Here is a 19,389-nt window from a genome sequence, read left to right as displayed (position 1 = left end):
TTAAACCCACCCGTCGGTAAACTTGAGCATGGTCTGAGTGGCAGTATAAGCTACAAACAAGCAAAAATGTATTTCTTTGTAGATTATATCACAGCAATTTGGAAAAGGCTAAAAATTTGAAAAGGTAAGCGATATATGAGAAAAGAGCATACTAATGTATTGCCACAGATGCATAATGGAACAAACTTTACACAGTGGTGACGTAATTTCAGATTATTGTGTAATTGGCCTAGTGAATCATTCATTAAAGGTGCAAAGCAGACACACAAACACACACATCAGACTGATGCAACTGTTGCTGCTATTTACTAGGCCTACAGGCTCAGTGATCTGCCAAAATGTGTGAACTTCCAAAGCCAGCTGGATAGTTAATCAAAGGAATTGATTCGAGAATTTTTTTTTTTTATATATATTAATGTAAACCTTGTTTGACTTATAAATGGCCTGCATTAGGTAATGTTTAGAAGTTTCAATATGGTATTTATTTATACACATCACTTTTTGTGAAACAACATACTGTAAACATTACATTACATCGACTTTCTTGAAAAGTTACATTAAGATATTTCATATTTGTTGTGTTAGGCTCAACTGTTAATTCTTCTGTGTAGCTCCACTCTTTAAATTTATTTTGGGTGAATTTGAAGTTACTCTGTTTCAGATGTTTTAACCCTCTGAGGCCTGTTATAAGCCATTTTAATCATTCACTTTGTGATGAACCACAATAATACATTTGACACTTACACATAGTTCTTTATGACTGTACTCTTTTTGTCATTGTGTTTTATTTTTTTTTATTTGAGATAAAACAGATTCAAAATGATGGATGAAAGTGAAGCATAAAATACATAATATCTACTTTTATCATTTATTTGTAATTCTTGGTCAGTTTACTCAAGCTTATAAAACAACTGAATATTGTCACCTTTTTACAGTCTAAAAAGTTGTTAAATTCTAACAATTCAATCAATTGCATCAATGCAAGAATTACACAGAAAGCGTACTATAAAACAAACTATACTATTTAGATACATGTAGTGTAAATTAAAAAGAGAAACTTTTTATCTACCTTTAGCTATTACTTATTAACAATAATGCAGTTTATGTGAAATTGCTCTCAGAGTGAAGGTTTTACCAATTTAATTACACTTGATATTGTGTAAAAATATCAATCAGAGAAGATGCTGGCTGAAATATTTTAAGAGTTAAGATGTGTTTAACTGTCTTTTTAAACCAGGGATAAAATAAAGCATAGACCAGAGGATTCAGACCTGAGTTTGTGTACACAGCCCATGTCAAAATATATATGGTTGTGGAAGAGATTACTGATATAGAACAGATATAGTATGGAATAAAGCAAAGCAGATAAACTGTCACAATGATTCCTAATGTCAGAGCAGCTTTACTCTCAGATTTCCTCCTCACTGATCCTTCAGTTACACATTTACCACCCTTAATCAGAGAGTTTATAACTTTCACTTGCTGATGTACTACATAAAAAATCCTCAAATATAAAGTTATGATCAGGATACAAGGAAAAATAAAAGACATGCACAGATCAATGATTCTCCAAGCAAAACTCATCATAACAGAACACTCTCCATAACACATGTCTGTTTTGTGTGAAGTGTCAAAATATCCACTACTAATTACAAAGGCAGTAATATAAGCTAAAGAGCAAATCCAGCTCAGAGAGATGCTCATTAAAGTTTTAGTTGTGGTTATTTTCTGTGGGTACTGTAAAGGGTGACACACAGCCACATAACGATCAACAGCAACTAAAAATAAATTACTGAGAGATGCTGAAAGAGGCACATCAATAAATATTGAATAGAGTCCGCATAAAGTGTCTCCAAAGTACCAACACGTCTCAATCAGTCTGGTTGCCTCTATGGGCATGACAAGTCCAATAAGCAGGTCGGCCACAGCCAGAGAGAGAATAATCAGGTTTGTTGGAGTGTGAAGCTTCTTGAAGTGAGAGATGGAGATGATCACCAGCAGGTTCAGAAACACAGTCCATGCTGACAGCAATGATACAAAAATGTAAATGTGGTGTGAATTGGCCTCTAGTTGTACTTTTATGGCGCAAACTGAAATCGCACTTTATAGCTAACATCAACATTACCTTTGGCTAAATGCGGTCTGTACAGACAGGTTTGAAAAGTTTATTAGCTACCCTAGGGCTGGGCGATATGACTGAAAACTGTATCATGATGTGTAAGCGTTTCATATCAGTCGATAATATTGATATTTTTTATGACCTATTTAAAATAAGGACCAGGAGAAAAATATATTACATTCAACATTTTTATTTAAAACTTAACCTTCCTCTGATTATAATCCCCGCAGTTATAAAGGCAGAAATGTCAACACAACCATGGAAAACAACACCATGGAAGACACAAAAAACAGGTCTTCTCGGGAGGCTGTGCCTACAGGTAGGAATTCTACAAAGTGATCTCTCTCGGTTTACTCTGATCTACGTACAATGTTTTGCTACTAATCTGTTATGCCTGCTTTTTCTTGTGTCTTACAGCAATTGCTAAGGAGATCCTCATCCAGCTTGATTCTATCAGAGAGCAGCAGTTGCTCATCCTGATGCAGCTCCTACAAATCTCCAGCAGTTCCAGACTTCATGCCAGACCCAACACATTTTGGGCTCCCACTTTCAACTATTGAGGAGCTACAATGTTTGGAGGAGACATTAAAGAATCCAGAGGAGAAGAAGAATTTGGTGAGTTAAATTATGCATTAATCAGATCATTCCTAAAAGTCAGTCCCCACTCTCACTCATGCTATATTCCTTAAATAACTAACGAGTTACATGTCTTTGTTTCAGACTGTTCTCCTTGGAATGGTTGGAGGCATGACTCTTAAAGACACTGTGGGGTGGGTCCTGAAAAGAGCAATGAACACTTCGCTGGCGAGACTCATTAAAAGTGTGGTTCTGGGTGAGTGTCAGTGCTGGATAACTGCACTGTGGTGACATCCCAGGGCTCTACAGTGCAACCTATTTATTTATTTATTTATTTACTGGCTGTGACGGTGACAAAGTATTTAGGAGCACCAGTGCGACTGACCTGATCAGGTTCTATGGGTGCACCCTCCATTGAAACTAGGGCTGCAACGATTCCTCGATTAAAGTCGAGCACTCGATTTAAAAAAATCCTCAATTGCAATTTACCCGTGTTGAGTAACCGGCAAAATACCGGAAGTGGCGCATTCCACAGACGAGAATCCATGAATAACATTATTACACCGTTTTCTAAGGCTACGCGATCTATTTAAAACCATTTACAATCATAATATAGCATAGTGCTATCATGAAATCACAAAGGCTGTGATTTAGTTAAGAATATGCGCTTTTTAAAAAAAAAATGCCCCGGCAAGTCATTTTATCAAATATCGCCTTTTAATGGGTAGGTTAATTTGTCATTGATCAGAAGGTGCTCCTAAATTTTTGACTGTGCTCCTAAACTTTTTAAATTAAAAAGAAATGTAAGTGTAGAGCCCTGCATCCACATTAAGTTTTGGTGGTTGCTGAGTAACATCACGTGGTCATGCTGCCCTCTTCTATCTTGTGTTTTTCTCAGATGCAGTCCGCCGGAATGCCCTGACCAAAGATTCTACAGAAGAGGAAACAGAGCTGCTCATCACCAGGTGGCTGTGGCTAGCCTCTGATAGGGATGGTGGCCGAAGCCAAAGAGGGCGAACAGGCAGACAACGTAGACAACTCAAAAATCGCGGTGGGCCAGAATTAAATGTTTCAAAGTTAAAAATGTTGATATTGGAAAATGGTATTTGAACTCCTTGATTCTACAATTAATGCTGTGATATTATTTCTATTCTATTCTTTTCAATTCAAATCTGTTATTAAAAAGTGTGTGCGTAGACTACTCAAAAACGCAGTGGGCCAGAATTAAATGTTTCAAAGTTAAAAATGTTGATATTGGAAAATGGTATTTGAACTCCTTGATTCTACATTAATGCTGATATTATTTCTATTCTATTCAAATCTGTTATTAAAAAGTGTGTTTATCCTATTTTTGTAGTGTGGTCCAATAAAAAATGCATTAAACATGAAACCTGTCTTCCTTGTGCTGTTTTACTTTGTTTATCTTGCATAAATAACGGCTGCTAAGCAATTTTAGTATTAACCTGATATGAATGGAAATCATAGTTCAAAGTTCAAATAAGCCCAAATAAGGAACGGGATTGGAGGCGAGCTTACGTCCTCTCACTCGGGTTTCCGCAATCGGGCCGCGTTAAAACCGAGCGCTCGGCCGAGTGTCTTTAGCCTTAATCGGGCCGCGTTAAAACCGAGCGCTCGCAGAGCAATCGGACCTAGATTCATGCCGAGCATTGGCCGATTGTTTTAGCCTTAATCGGGCCGCTAGCGGCCCGCACAATTTTTGCTAGCTGGGAATTAGACACGTTTTATTCATATCAGATACATATTGTGTAAGTAACTTTAAAGTTTACTCTATTCTTCTCCCAGTTCACCAGCCACTTACTTTTATGTATTTCGGGAGAAGTGGATGAATTCACGTGTTGTATAAAATCCAACAGATCCGATTCTCTGAGCGTCTGCGGCACAAAGATGGCGGCGCCCATCGCGCATACAGCTGAACTAACGCGATCGTTATAAAGGTGTTTAAACAACAAAACACTTCCACTTGCATATATTTGACAATCGGAATATCAGATATTTCATGCCATATCTAACAAATTTGTGAATATTTTGAATAAAAAAGGAAAAATGGCATAAAAGCAGATCATCATTCATTCAGCTCTGTTGTTGCTGCGGTGTGTCACGTGACAAGCAATGACGCGCGTCACCATGGAAACCATAAAGTGACACATTCTAAATAACGGTCGCCTTGAAAAACTCACGCTGGGGGGTCAGCCAGAATATTTTAAACTTACGTGTGAAAGGGTTAATGCTGTAATGTGTTTAAATGTTTAATTTTCAGTGACACATGCTGATTAAGTATCATTACACAGTAAAGCAGGGGTGCCCAATCCTGCTCCTGCCGATCGACTGTCCTGCACAGTTCATCTCCAACCCTAATCAAACACACCTGAAGCAACCAATTAAGGTCTTCAGGATCACTTGAAAATTAAAGGCAGGTGTGTCGTCCAGACTGCACTCTGGGGTACTACGAAGGATCCTTCGAATTTGGACAGCTTTGTCGCACCGCTGTGACGCAATTGCCCTTCAAATGTGGCCTTTGGAGGATGTAGCCCCTGAATTGGGACACAGCTATTGACTTCAACGAGGGGGATAATAATTTGGCAGGGAGTCGAAATTTGGCACAACATTTGCTCCAGTCTCCTCAATTTTTTCTGTTTTTACAGGGACTTTCTAATCTGTCAACACGGCCTTCTGCATGGGGCCTGCAACACTGTATACACACTGTATACAATGTGGTCTTAATAATAATGGTCATAATTTTAATCAGTCAGAAATAGTAATAATATATCTGCTTGAATACGGGATATAATATATATGGGGGTGGTGTGGCGCAATGGATAAGACACATGCCTTTGGTGTGAGAGACCCGGGTTCGAATCCACTGTGAGACACCAATGTGTCCCTGAGCAAGACACTTAACCCCTAGTTGCTCCAGAGGCGTGCGACCTCTGACATATATAGCAATTGTAAGTCGCTTTGGATAAAAGCGTCAGCTAAATGAATAAATGTAAATGTAAATGTAAATATAATGTTGTGAGATTAATACATGCCATATATATTTCAAGCATGTATTAAACTCACAACAATATTACTATACAGGGCAAATTAGCGTGAGAGCACAATTCCAGAAAAGCGCAGATGGCAGTGGAAATGTCACAATGTGTTTGTTTGCAGGCAGACAGACGAAGACAGATGAATAAAGTTCTCAATGAAGTTTAACCCTCAGACGGTCCTCGGTCATTTCTGACCGAAACATTTTCTGTTTTGAATTTCTAAAAATCACAGCTTCATCGGAATGTTATGAAACTTGGTGACTTTTATGGCATTAGGTATGTGAATACAAAAAAAAATGAGGTCATGATCCGAGCATGCTAAGTGGTCGTAAAAAAATAGTGACGATTTTGGTCTTTCGGTCAAAAATGGCCGACCCATAGGAAATGAATGGGAAATTGACAAAAAAAAAAAAAAATTCTCCGAATTTTTGTGTGTACAATCTACAAATCGGCCTCAATCCTAAAAAAAAGTACACCGCTGTAAAGGGGTGACACTCTACAACATCAAGAGTACAAAAAAGACACACCCACCCACACACACACACATACACACACACTTTTATACACATAAACACCAATACATTTTGATTACAAAAAATCTGTTTTGAATTTTTAAAAATCACAGCTTCATCGGAATGTTACGAAACTTTGTGACTTTTATGGCATTAGGTATGTGCACACACAAAAAAATTGAGGTCATGATTCGAGCATGCTAAGTGGTCATAAAAAAAAATAGTCACACTTGTGGTCTTCGTCAAAAATGACCCCCATAGGAAATGAATGGGAAATTGACAAAAAAATAAAAATAAAATAAAAATAAAAAATGAAATATGATTTTACATAAAGTGTTATAATTGAATGAATTGCATTTTTTGTTACAAATTCTGTAAAAAAAAAAAAAGGTAAATGTGTCCATAAACAGCTGGGGAATTCACATGCCTCTCCATAGAGAACTGTAGATGCCATCTAGTGGTTACACCATGGTTCTACGCTTTCTCTCCATACTCTCACTAGATGGTGCTAATCTGCTTCAAACATTTTTTTTGAAGGCCTAGACTCTATATTAAACTAAAATACTGCATAAATAAAAAATAAAAAAATACAAATATTTATATAATTTTTTTTAATTAATTTCAATGGCAAAAATAGACCATAAATATTGCATAAATATTAATAAATTCAATAAAATGATCTCAAAATACAAAATTAAAAAGAATAAATATTATAGAACAAAAATAAATTGCATTGGTTTTACTGGGATGGAGGAAGTTTCATTTTTAGGCCCCTGGAAGGCCCAGGATGTGACTCCGAAACGAAGACCGTCTGAGGGTTAATAGCAAGTATTCTCAAAGGCATGCGAAGAGGCATTAGCAAAACACAACCTTTCGTGAACATGACCAGACAAAGACTAAGTAAACAGCAGGAACTTAAATACACATGGTTATGAGATGAATGACCAACAGTTGTGTAACAAATCCCGATGTGTTATGTTTGTTGCTTTATTATTTGTGATCTTTAATTTTTGTTAATTATTTTTGTATGTTTGAACCATAGACTGTAAAAAAAGATGGACGACGCCCCTTTGCTCTCTTCCATTGATGAGAACTGAAGCCACTAGAGTCCCGATATGGCGCTGACATATTGGAACTTGAGTCTGCGCAGTAGCGATCTCGGGACCAGACCTGCGCAGTAGTGAGCAGGAAGTAAAGCCGCGAAATCAACTCTCCGCCCTCACTCTCGCAGAATGCGCTCATGGAGAGTGGATTCTGCACACTTTTTTAAAAATTGATTGCAGTACGATAAGAGGCTTGTCAAAATAAAGTAAATACAATCTCCTCAGTCCTCCGAAGATCCCGAAAAAATGTCCGTTGGTGCTTCAGTGACTACTTCGCTCAGAGAACCTGTCAATCACAGCTGTCAATTCTGACGTTACACCACCGTATCACGTAACTAACTAAAAACCAACTTATTTTTGAAACACTTGAACTTACATCAGCGTGATAAAAACGACAGCAAATGAAAGAAACCACGTTTGGAAAAAAGATATTTGAAGTGTAATTTAATTGTTTAGCTGGTCTCACGTCCCGTTGAATAACACGGGGAGGCGGGGCTTATGACCTATACTAGGACCGGTCACCGGGGGGCGATCGAGATGTTTTGGCTTCACTTTTCAGGGCTTGTGCGGCACGCTTGGTTTGAACCATAGACTGTAAAAAAATATGGACGTAGTGTCCGTGACGTCACCCGTAGGTTTCTGAAGAGCATTTTTGAAGCCTAAAGTGGGCGGAGCCGTCCGTCGCCATCTTGGCCTTGCGTCACTCCCGGATAACAGAAAATAGGCAAACAGGCGTGGCGTGAGTGGAGCTGAGGAGCCTCTGGCCATAGATATGAGCCTGGCTATCTGAAATCACCTAGCTCGACGTGATCGAGTTAGCTGATGATGTAAAGCCAATTAAAGTTCCTGTTTTTGCCCTTCGAAATATTATAATAGTTAAAATACATGGCTACAAGTGAGACTGTGTATTACTTCGAGAGTGTTTGTGTGTGACAGTGATTTATGTGCATACATGTCAGTCACTCTTTCATGGTCCGTCAGCGCGGCATCGCTCAAGTTCGTAGAGAGCTTATTCAGTCCATTTTAAATTCTGATTTTGGCCGCCTCTCAAATGGGTTAAACCGTTAAACCATAGATATATTGCCTTTGAAGTGCAAGTAAATGCGCTAGAAAATCCGCGCTCATTCATGGATGTGCATTTATTGCACGGACGGAGAAAGCGCCGACGCCTGCATGATTTCATCTGACGGTACATAAGCATATTATAATCAATCTGTTCCGTGAGAGCAGAACGAAAGAGCCTTTATTGACGTTTTAAATTTGAAAACCACAAAAAGCAACGAAATTGTCAGACATCCATTAGTGCATGTTCACAGAGGAAAACAACTGAAATACAGCGCTGGTTGTTCTCTCAAACGATACTCGACGACAACGACTGAATCCAAAGACGTGGGCTTTGTACCCAAGTATTAAATTGTATGAAATAATCCCGAAAAAAAGCACAAACACTGCAGAGAAGGCAAGTTCAGCAGCTAACATTTGCTGAGGTGAAGTGACGGCTAGTAACAGCAGACAAACGGCTAGCATTGACATCAGCGGGAATCCACCTGTCACTCAAGTGGCCACACCCTTAAATTTAAATATTAATCAACTAAACGGATGAGTTATAAAAAAATTCACCCCCCTCACAGTTGTTATGAAGGGCAAAATTAGCTTTATAGACCAAAGCCACAGAGAGAACCAGGCTGTAAACATATTTTTTTCTGCTGTAAAGTTGGTAATTTTAACATGAGGGAGATACAGATTTGACTCACTTCTGCAGCCAGGCCAAGCGGCCAGTTAATGAATTGCAGTTTAACTCACTTCCGTGTTGGTTTCAAGAGAGAGACGGGGAGGTTGCCGCTTGGTTTGAACGTGCATATGATTTGTGCATGATATGAATTTATTAGATGTAATAGGATGTGGTTGAGGACTAATTTTGAAGGCGTGTTCACTGAGTGTAGACTCAAGTCTAAAAATGCAAACATTTTTGCAAGGGAAAGTTTCTCGGGGGAACACAAAACAATTGCGTGAAAATGCAAAAGCATTTAAAAATTAATTTCCCTCCATCCTCTATTTTTTTAAATAAATCCGACAACTCTAGATCAACTAACATATATCAATATATACTGGTGTTTAAACGACGTCAGTGATCTTGCCAAAGTGTGTGAACTTCCAAAGCCATCTGGATAGTTAATCAAATGAATTTATCGAGAAAAAAAAATGTTTTATATTAAAGCTACAGTGTATTGTATACCGTGCTTTCACTTTAATGCTTTTTTTTTTTTAAGGGCTTGCATCTTTATAGGCTGAAATTCAACATGGTGGTAGGCCTATATTTTAAGCTTTGTATATTTTAAATAATAATAATAATAATAATAATAAAATAAATAAATAAATTATTTAAACACTGCTTGTTCTAAGGCTATCTAGTGGCTATTTATTTAAAAAATAAATAAATTAATTAAAAAAAAACGCTTGCTTTAAAAGCTGTTAGTTGCTATTGGTAACATGGTTGTTTTACTTTCAAGGTTATTTAGCCCAGTCGTTCTTTGGAACATGGCTTTGTTTAGGCTTATACCTGGGGCACGTTCAAGTTCAAAACGGTGCGCAACGTTTTGCTACGGTTTCCGGGTTGAACGTCATGTATCCTGGAAACAGCGTGCACCGGTGTGCAACGGGGTTTGAGATACGTTTTCTCTTGTTTGGTGGGTGTGTCAGAACTGCAGTCCAATCAGCAGCAACATGTATATAAAGCACGCGGTATTAAAGTGAACTCGCACAACAATGGGTTCAAGGAAAGTAATTTACAAATGTGTTCGATGCAGCTCGGTATACGCAACAACTGAGGATATTAGAAGACATGTTTGTCGTAAGTTTTATTGTAAAAATATAGGATATCAACATAATGATGTAGTTGTTTATATTTAGCTTCATTGCAAGTGTATGACATTTGGTATAGAAATAAACAATGGTAATTAAGTGATTTTCCTAAAAATGAGAAAGAAAATACAGAGTATTAAAACAGTATGAACTACAAATAAAGTCAGTATGTGAGGCTAAATAGATGTGTTTTAGTCTGAATTAGGTAAGATGTGTGCTTCCATTTCAGTTTCAGCAATGCCTCCACACGATTGGGATGTTCTCTTTTGTTCTGGGCGGCAAGTGCAGTAACTGTGACATCGGGCATATTTTGTAGTATAAACATATTTATACCGACTTCATCAGGCTCCGAAAATTCTTCACAAAGAATGGCCTTCTCAGCTGCCATAGTTGCAACTCTTGCGTCATCAGAACAGTGTGTTCAACGCATCACCGTTTCTGTTTTAAAAACGTTGTGCAACGTTTTATCGGGGCTGAACGCAGCCCTGGTGTCATTGTCACATGCTGTGCTAAGCTATCAGGCATCAGTAATATGTCATTTCAGCAATATTGCTATCAGTACTATATTGCTAGTGCAATATTATCTAATATATGCTTGTTACTTCGGCTTCTAGTATTTTGCGCATGCTGTCCTCAGCAACATGCTGTAGTAATCAAGTGTTTATACTATCTGGTTGCATTGAAAAAAAACAAAAAAACAAAAAAACAAAAAAAAAGCCTGTTCTTTATTCTATCTGACTGATTATCGCAACATGCTGTGTTAAAGTTACCACATGCTTGTGGCTAAAGCTATCTAGATATCAGTAACATACTTGTGCTTAATACACAGTACATTCACCACAGAGGTCTGGTATTCAACACTAACAACATCGTAGCTTGATGGTCTTGTGAAGGAGTGTGGAATCATGGGAGTCGTCATCTTCACCTCCACAGCCGATGGAATCCGTAGGATGGGAGCAGAAATCATGTTCATGAATGAGGAAGCACACTGTATTTCATTGCTTAGCTGCGCACTACATCTGACTCAGAGCTAGAGGATGTATGCTTCTCCGACCGGACTACACTAGTTTTAATACTAGTCCTATGGTTATACAAACATGTTAGTTGTATAAATTTTCTTGCCGCTAGTTGGAGCTATTGCTGTTGGGTGTATGCTTCCTCTGCCAAACTACACTAGTTTAGCAATAAGTTCTGTGATTTATACAACATGCTTGTTGTATCAGATTTTGCTGCTGCTAGGGGTGTAGCTTCCCCCAATATATCCCATACAATTGTTAAATTGGCTACAGCAACACGCTTGTTGCCATGTGTCCTTGCTTGCTTCAGCTTGGTGTGATGCTTCCCCCATTAGATTAGATCTATAGTGCTCAACATGCCTCTAACATCAGGATGTAACCATTCTGTCAGCCTCAGTCGTGGTGGGGGTAGTGTGTAAAAATATAATAACAAAATGTGTATATATATTTGCATATATATTTTTCTCTCTTTTCTACAGAAGTAAACTACAACTAGAAAAATGCATTTCCGGAGGAACTGCAAAGTGTGCTTGCTCGGGTGCAGTGCACTAACGTTAGCAGGTAGTGGATAGATGCGAGATGCGAGAAAAAATGCGAGAATGCGAGAAAAAAGATGTCAAACTGTCTTTTATTTTTTAATTTAATTCCTCAATCAGCGCTGGACCGGCATTTTCTGTCTTCCGCTGAGCCCTGGCCGTAGACAGAGTTTTACGCTTTCAATGCAGTGGTCTGCGTTGCGCTGATCTTATTCACACTATCGAGTGTAGGTGCAACATTCTAACATTGAGTCATAATGAGCTGTTTGTGAAGAAATGATCCGCTTCCAAATTATGTCATTTTAATCACGAAATTGAAACATTAAAAAACAATTTGCTCTTTATGGTGTGCGCATGATAGAGCGCGGCAGCAACGAACCATCAGCTTGCAGCGTAACAACATTGAATGCTCGGCCCAACAGCTGATCAGCTGTACAGGGCGCCTTATTATTTTCCATCTCCATAAATATATCTAGTAGTAAAGCTAATGCAAGGGCTAGAAATCTATTAATCTTTTGCTGATACTTCCTTAGCTGTGTCTGAAACCGCTCACTCGTTCACTCGTTCACTAATCCCGTATAGTGAATGGCAGTTGAGTGCACTACATCAGCAAAGAATTCGGACGCTGACATAATTATCACGGGCCAGAGAGCTCAGACAATTTGTCATAAACATTACCTACCCATCTTTAATATTTCCTTTTTTTGGCTGTATGAATTGTATGCAACAATTGTATGTATGTATTTTTCACGTTTATTGCGTTATTTGATTAAAAAAAAAGATAATAAAAACACTTGCTTGTCATATTTATTTACTTTTTACATTTATATGTGAAAATAAAAGAGAACAAAACACTACACAACACATTTGTTTATTCAAATATAGATATAACGGTATATATAAATAAATAACCAGGCGTCTGGTCTTATAAATGATTGTTTTCTAACTCACGTGCACCGTTGCCATGGTGACATTTTTGTTTATTTTTCATTCGCGCTCTATCGCCTTATTGTGTTGGATTGTGGGAAATAGTGTCTCAGCAAGTGTACATCGTATGTACACTCGAATTCAGAGAGGATTGGGTAAAAGTAGTGAAGAATGGAGGGAATGATGTCGTTCACTCAGAATTCGGACACCTCTACAAAATGGCCGACACCCTAAATAGTGCACTATATAGTGGATAGGGAGCGATTTCAGACACAGCTCTTGTCATCATGGAGAGCGCAGTTCATGGTTGCATAGCAACGACAGACGCCACAGGAGAACAAGCGCTTGTGGAAAGGAGACAGCGGCGCGCTCGCGCTTTCCACTTGTTTTTACACATCTAATGTGCGTTCCATTCGACAGGATCCATATGCAGTGTTCACTGCTCCTCTGCTCCCTGAGCACGGTATATCAGTTGAAGTGGACTTCACTGACAATAACCGCTCATTTGAAACGCCCTGCAAATGTCATCAAAGAAAGTCAACGACGGAGTCGCGCAGATTATGATATAACATAAAAATATATAGGACTACATTCATATTTTAATTTGTATTATTATATTATATATTTACAATTATATTGCACTATTTTACAACTACCTAAAATAAAATCACTTTACTTCACAAACTAGCTAAGCTGGCTGCATTCACTGAGGTAAATTATAATCATCAAAAATAGTATATGTAATATTCACAACAATAACCGTTAAAAATACTGTCATTTGTATAACAATGGTGAAATGTATGAATACTTACACACATACGTAAACTCCTCCATCGTTAGTTATGACCGTTCTGACTGGTGATGACGTGGTGCGCGAAATGACAGTTGGATGATCATGGCTCTCCACTTCCTGTGAAGTGATGTATCAATGTTCCCTTATTCCCTATGCCGTGCGCAGTGCCCTTCGAACTGAACATGTTCGCTCCCTTCGGATTAGAATCTAACTTAAGATGGCGGAAAACCCTGTGAAGTCCACTTCGCAGTCCACTTATGGTCAAATGGAACGCACCTGTTGATTGTTTGAGCATGTGACTGCGCGTTTCTCCTTGTTTTCTATTGTTATGCGCAGCATATTTCCCGTGCGCACAAACACAGCCACAGACAATGAATTGTTTGTTCGGTTAGAGAAGAAGAGCATGGTGTATTTTGTATAAAGTTTTTTTGTTGTTGTTATTAACTGCTTTGAGAACTGGAAATGCACAATTCATGCATACAAATCTGTATATATTATACAGATGATTAAATTAGACCAATGCAAAAAACGAAATTCATGCCTGCATTTATTAAGACAAACCTAGTAAAAACGAATGCAGTATATACACTGACTTGGCAGCTCTGTGAAATGTAATACAACAGTGCCACCTACTGTCTAAATGCATTAACATTAAAAGTGTGAGGTGAACTCTTGCATAGACATAGGTAAATGGGTTTGTCTATTAGCCTGAAATAAAACATTTTTTTTAAAAATTCAGATCTTGTGCTTCCTCACATTGGAGTCCCGAGTTCATGTATAAAGTTTGGTTTCGATACGTGACAGAGTTCCTGAGATATGGACGACTTCCTGTTTGGCGACTACGCCGCCGATTTCGTTTGGCTGTGACGGGCAAACGCTTCCGAAAATCAAAAATCCTTCTAGTAACTTTTGTGAGGCTTGGTCCAAGGATCATGTACGTCCAGTTTCGTGAAGTTCGGACTAAATTTGTGACCTGTGAAAATTTAGTTTCGCTTTCTGTTCAATCCAGTGTGGCGGACAAACGACATGGACTCGTGATGTCATCTTCGCGAGCAACTTACACCGGTACTGACCGTACGTTTTAAAGTTGGAACGGTGTCTCTGTCTCAAAGGGCCTAGGCGCAGGAGCTGGCCAAAATTTTTCTCCCGGGAATAATAATAATAATAATAATAAGAAGAAGAAAACTTAAGAAGAACAATAAGTGTGCGCTTTCAGCAAGCACACTTAATAATAATAATAATAAGAAAACTTAAGAAGAACAATAAGTGTGCGCTTTCAGCAAGCACACTTAATAATAATAAGAAAACTTAAGAAGAACAATAAGTGTGCGCTCTCAGCAAGCACACTTAATAAGAAGAAGAAAACTTAAGAAGAACAGTAAGTGTGCTGCTTTCAGCAAACACACTTAACAAGTATAACAAGGTTATGATGTCATTGACAGGTGACAGTGTACGCAGTACACATCAACAATTAACTTGTCTAGTGATTGGAGTTTATTCAAATCTACATATTTGTGACTAAATATCCAAGCATCAGCATCACGCTTGTTACATTAAACCATCCAGCTGTATTAATGACATGCAATGCTAATTCTGTGTGAACCAGAGTTTCCACTAGGATTACTTCAGTATTGTGTACTTCAGTACTATTTCCAATGAAAAAGAAAATTGAAAATTAAAAAATTAAATGATTAATTTTCCATCACTCATCTCTAGTCCACAGGCGTCACTCAAAGAAACTGGAACTGGACTGGAGATATGCAATAAGCAATCAGCTGATTCATTTTGATATCTTAATTTTCACTTCTTCATTTCAGGTGGATGTCATTCATTGCAATATGCATGTTTACTGCTAAACATTTTAGGTATTGACAACATGCTTGTTGCTATGGCTTATGTGGGTATTGGCATCATACTCATTTAGGCCATCTAGCTAAGGGCAACGTACTTGTTGCTTAAGGCTTCTGGTATTGTTGGTAGCATGCTGTTGCTCAAGCTTTTCAGGTATATTTTCTTGGTTCACTCAGGTAACTACAAAGCATCCAGATTGCGCTGTCAGTTGGGTTGGGGGATAATGGCATATGGTTTTGTTTTGGGGGTTTATTGCTGCTCTCCCTGCTCTTATCCATGCTAGGCTGCATGGATGCGCAGGGAGTTCTCGCCCAGAACGGAACCATATCACCAATCCAGACTGTATGCTAATGGTCAATCGTTTAATCGCATAGCAATCGCATAGCGTTAGTTCTGGCAGATCACGTTAGTCAAGCTCCTATAGGAATATGACACCTATCACCGTATACATATATAAGCTCCTTCAGTATTATCAGCAGCTATCGCGTTTCTAACGCGTCCCCTAATGCTGCTGCTGTCCCCTGACTCTCTGCTAAATTCATGGTGCTCATGAATGGTCAGGAGACTCATCTGATTAGAACCATATTACTACATTTACATTTAGCAGACGCTTGTCCAAAGTGGCTTTGGATATTGCTAACTAATTCGTATTTATTCATAAGAATCTAAGTATTTAATTGTCTAATCCATCCTCTTGTTTATTCACAAGAGGATTGCCAGGTGTGGTTTGTTTGGGGGGAATAGTTCAGCTCTCCCAGTCCTAAACTGTGTGAGCGTTCCCTAATGCTGCTGCTGTCCTCTGACTCTCTGCTATTTCATGGTGCTCATGAAAGGTCAGAGGACTCCCTGAACAGAGCCATACCGCCAAAACATTTAATTCAGAATTTATCAACTTGAATTGCAATTTATTCAATAATTTTCCTAAATCATTTTTATTGTCATGTGTGTTCTTGACTTAATGGACCAGAAATGTGTTAATTGTTCAAATATATACGTAAAATTAATGGATATTTAATCATCAACATTGTCATCAACAATTTATATCTTCAGATTGAGGACTCATCATTTGAACGAAGCAGATTATTTCAAGTAAATTGAGTAAACAACCCTTAACACAATACCACCCTATACAATACTAATTAACTTTACAGATGTGTGATGGCAATGTTACCTTATCTAACTTATCTTTTTTGCAGAGTACAAGAGAATGGCTGGCAGAAGATTTTTTTTGTTTTATTCTCAACTTATTAGTTATATCTGTTAATGATTAACAATTCAGACATAACAAATATTTGTATGTATAATTTTGTATGGTAATGTTATATTCAGTTGTAATATTCAACTCTTAATTGGTATTAAAACTGCAAAAATACATTTCTAATTTAAGTGAAAATTGTATCCTAGCTTTTTTCAAGTAAATCTTACTCTAATTAAAAAAAAAAAAAAAAAAAAGTATGTGATGCAGGTGCCAACAGTACAGAGTAAAAAAAAAAAGAAGTAAAAAGTAAATGTTTCAGCTGACGGCTAATGATCTTCTTAGCACAATTTAGAAAAACTGGACATGTTCCTGGTTCAACATCAACTGTATGGTGAAGTGAATCAAGTGATACACTAATCGGACTCTGAGGAATGATTCACTCATGAATCTTCAATTTAAATAACTGTGTGATAGTTTATTTTATTTTATTATTATTTTAAATATCACTTGTTTGGAGGGCCTCAGTTTAGGTTTATTAACAAACTATTAATCTGTCCTTTCATTAGAAGTTGCATAGGAGGGCTGATTTACTTATCTTGAAATCTTGTGGCTGAAATATAAAAATGCACATTTGGAATAAATCTTAGGAAAAATACATTGCAGTTGTTACCATTCTTTCATTTGATTTTTTTCTCTGTGCTAAGCACATCCACATCAGCACAGCTGTTGTTTCTCATGTTATAAAACTCAGTCAGTCTATATTGAGAGACCACAAAGTGTCCCTCTACATTGTTAAAAATTAACCACAATTAAATGTACTATTCTTACCAAGACATAAAATGTAATGTGTAATAACGGTTATGGTGCATTATATCAGGGGTGCATCATAAAAGTGTGCTTTACCATTTTGAAAGCTGAAACACAAATACAGTCAAAATTTATTCAGAAACCTTCAACATTTCTCACATTATCAGTTTATTTGCTGTAGTTTAGAAAATGGTAATAAAATATGACAATAACTCATAGTTATGAACTCAGCTGATATTTCACTGGTTTTGGCAATCCTTCTGTTAGATTTTCTAATAGTTGGATGGTCTCAGTTTTCAGTTTTCTAACAGTTGGATTTTCTAACAGTTTACAGTTTTCTAACAGCTGGATTTTCTAAGGCAAATGAATAAGGTTAAAATGCTGTCAGCTAAATTTAAATTTAAATGTTATATTTAAGTACACAATTAGATAATGCCAATTTAGGTCAACCAATTACCTAGCAACACTTAAGCATGTTTTGGTCAAAAAGTCAAAGTGTCTGAATAATTGTTGGTCGCAAATGTTTTTTTTTTTTTTTTTCACTTGTAGTCCACTGTATGAATATTTTTTGGGGGTATAATTTGTCACAGTTTACTTTATTTTGCTATCCTCACTTACATAAATCAAGCATAGTGTCATGCACCCACTATTACAAAAAGTATATATAAAAAATTATATCTGGTGTCTGAATAATTTTTAGTTTGACTGTGCATTGTGAGATACTCATGAATGATAATTTGTAAAAATGTCCACCAAAGAAGATGCTGACTGAAATATCTTAAGTGATAGGATGTGTTTAACTGACCTTCTAAACCAAGGGTAAAATAAAGCATAGATAAGAGGATTCAGGCCTGAGTTAAAATAGTAGACCCATGTTTGAAAATTCACTACTACATAGGTAATTATTGTACTCTCTGTAAGAGAAAATATATAGAGCGGTAGAAAGGAGATAATATGAATTGCCACAATGATTCCTAATGTAACAGCAGCTTTTCTCTCAGATTTCCTTCTCACTGAACCTTCCATTACACATTTACCACCCTTCATCAGAGAGTTTATAACTTTCACTTGCTGATGTACAACAAAGAAAATCCTCAAATATAAAGTTATGATTATGGTACAAGGAAACAGCAAGGATACGAACAGATCACTGACTATCCATGTAAAACTTATCATGAGAGAACACTCTCCATAACACACATCTGTTTTGTGTGATGTGTCAAAACGTTGATTGCTGCTTGAAAGAGCAGTGCTATAAGCTGAAGAGCAAAACCAGCAAAGACATATGGTCATTAATGTTTTAGTTGTGGTTATTTTCTGTGGGTACTGTAAAGGGTGACACACAGCCACATAACGATCAACAGCAATTAATACTAAATTACTGAGAGATGCTGAGATAATCAGACTGAGGGTCATAGTGAACAGTCCACATGCAGTTTTGCCAAAGTACCAGCACATCTCAACCAGTTTAATGGCTTCTATGGGCATCACAATAAGTCCAATAAGCAGGTCAGCCACAGCCAGAGAGAGAATAATCAGGTTTGTTGGAGTGTGAAGCTTCTTGAAGTGAGAGATGGAGATGATCACCAGCAGGTTCAGAAACACAGTCCATGCTGACAGCAATGAAAAAAACACATACATGATATTGTACTCATGTGTGGAGCGTTTCCCCTTGATACATGATGAGTTGATGGCAGGAAAGCAGTATTGAGTCTCGTGATCCTCTGTCTCATAGGCCATGAGTGAGTCTCCTCCTGTTAGGAGTTTGTTCTGCTCTCCTTACTATCCTTTCATTTATATACTGTAGTGTCTGATGAGACTGGCCTACCGCCCACACTGACGCTGCAATTAAGTTTTTTTTTTTTTTCAATAGCTCCATTCTTCATCTCATACTTAACTCAAAATATCATCTATGTACCTATGTGTTTGTTTATTTATTTATTTATTTATTTATTTATTGTATATTTGCAACTTAGGCTCATTGGAAAAAATTACCTCTACCTACATTTTTGCAAAAGTCCAAAAACTTACCAATA

The 19,389-nt window shown here is 37.4% G+C and overlaps 1 protein-coding gene and 1 long non-coding RNA gene across 2 annotated transcripts; one reads left to right on the top strand and one right to left on the bottom strand.

The window, feature by feature from the left end:
* Positions 1-1,143: 1,143 nt before the first annotated feature.
* On the bottom strand, positions 1,144-19,126 carry LOC307152087 (trace amine-associated receptor 13c-like; the record flags this gene model as incomplete). Its single annotated transcript, XM_079860477.1, has 2 exons — positions 18,959-19,126; positions 1,144-2,013 (listed from the first exon to the last, which is right to left on the bottom strand). The coding sequence occupies exons 1-2, from the start codon at positions 19,091-19,093 to the stop codon at positions 1,144-1,146; spliced, it is 1,005 nt and encodes a 334-aa protein (XP_079716603.1). The 5' UTR covers positions 19,094-19,126.
* Positions 2,353-3,814, top strand: LOC307152840. The gene is made up of 4 exons (XR_013820067.1): positions 2,353-2,438; positions 2,537-2,734; positions 2,840-2,951; positions 3,594-3,814. It is a non-coding gene; the product is annotated as an uncharacterized lncRNA (long non-coding RNA).
* Positions 19,127-19,389: the final 263 nt, after the last annotated feature.

Source organism: Squalius cephalus, assembly GCF_949319135.1.
Source record: "Squalius cephalus genome assembly, chromosome: 24".
Lineage (NCBI taxonomy): Eukaryota > Metazoa > Chordata > Actinopteri > Cypriniformes > Leuciscidae > Squalius > Squalius cephalus.
Note: the sequence above shows the minus strand (reverse complement) of the source record. Positions and strands in the feature narration are given on the sequence as shown.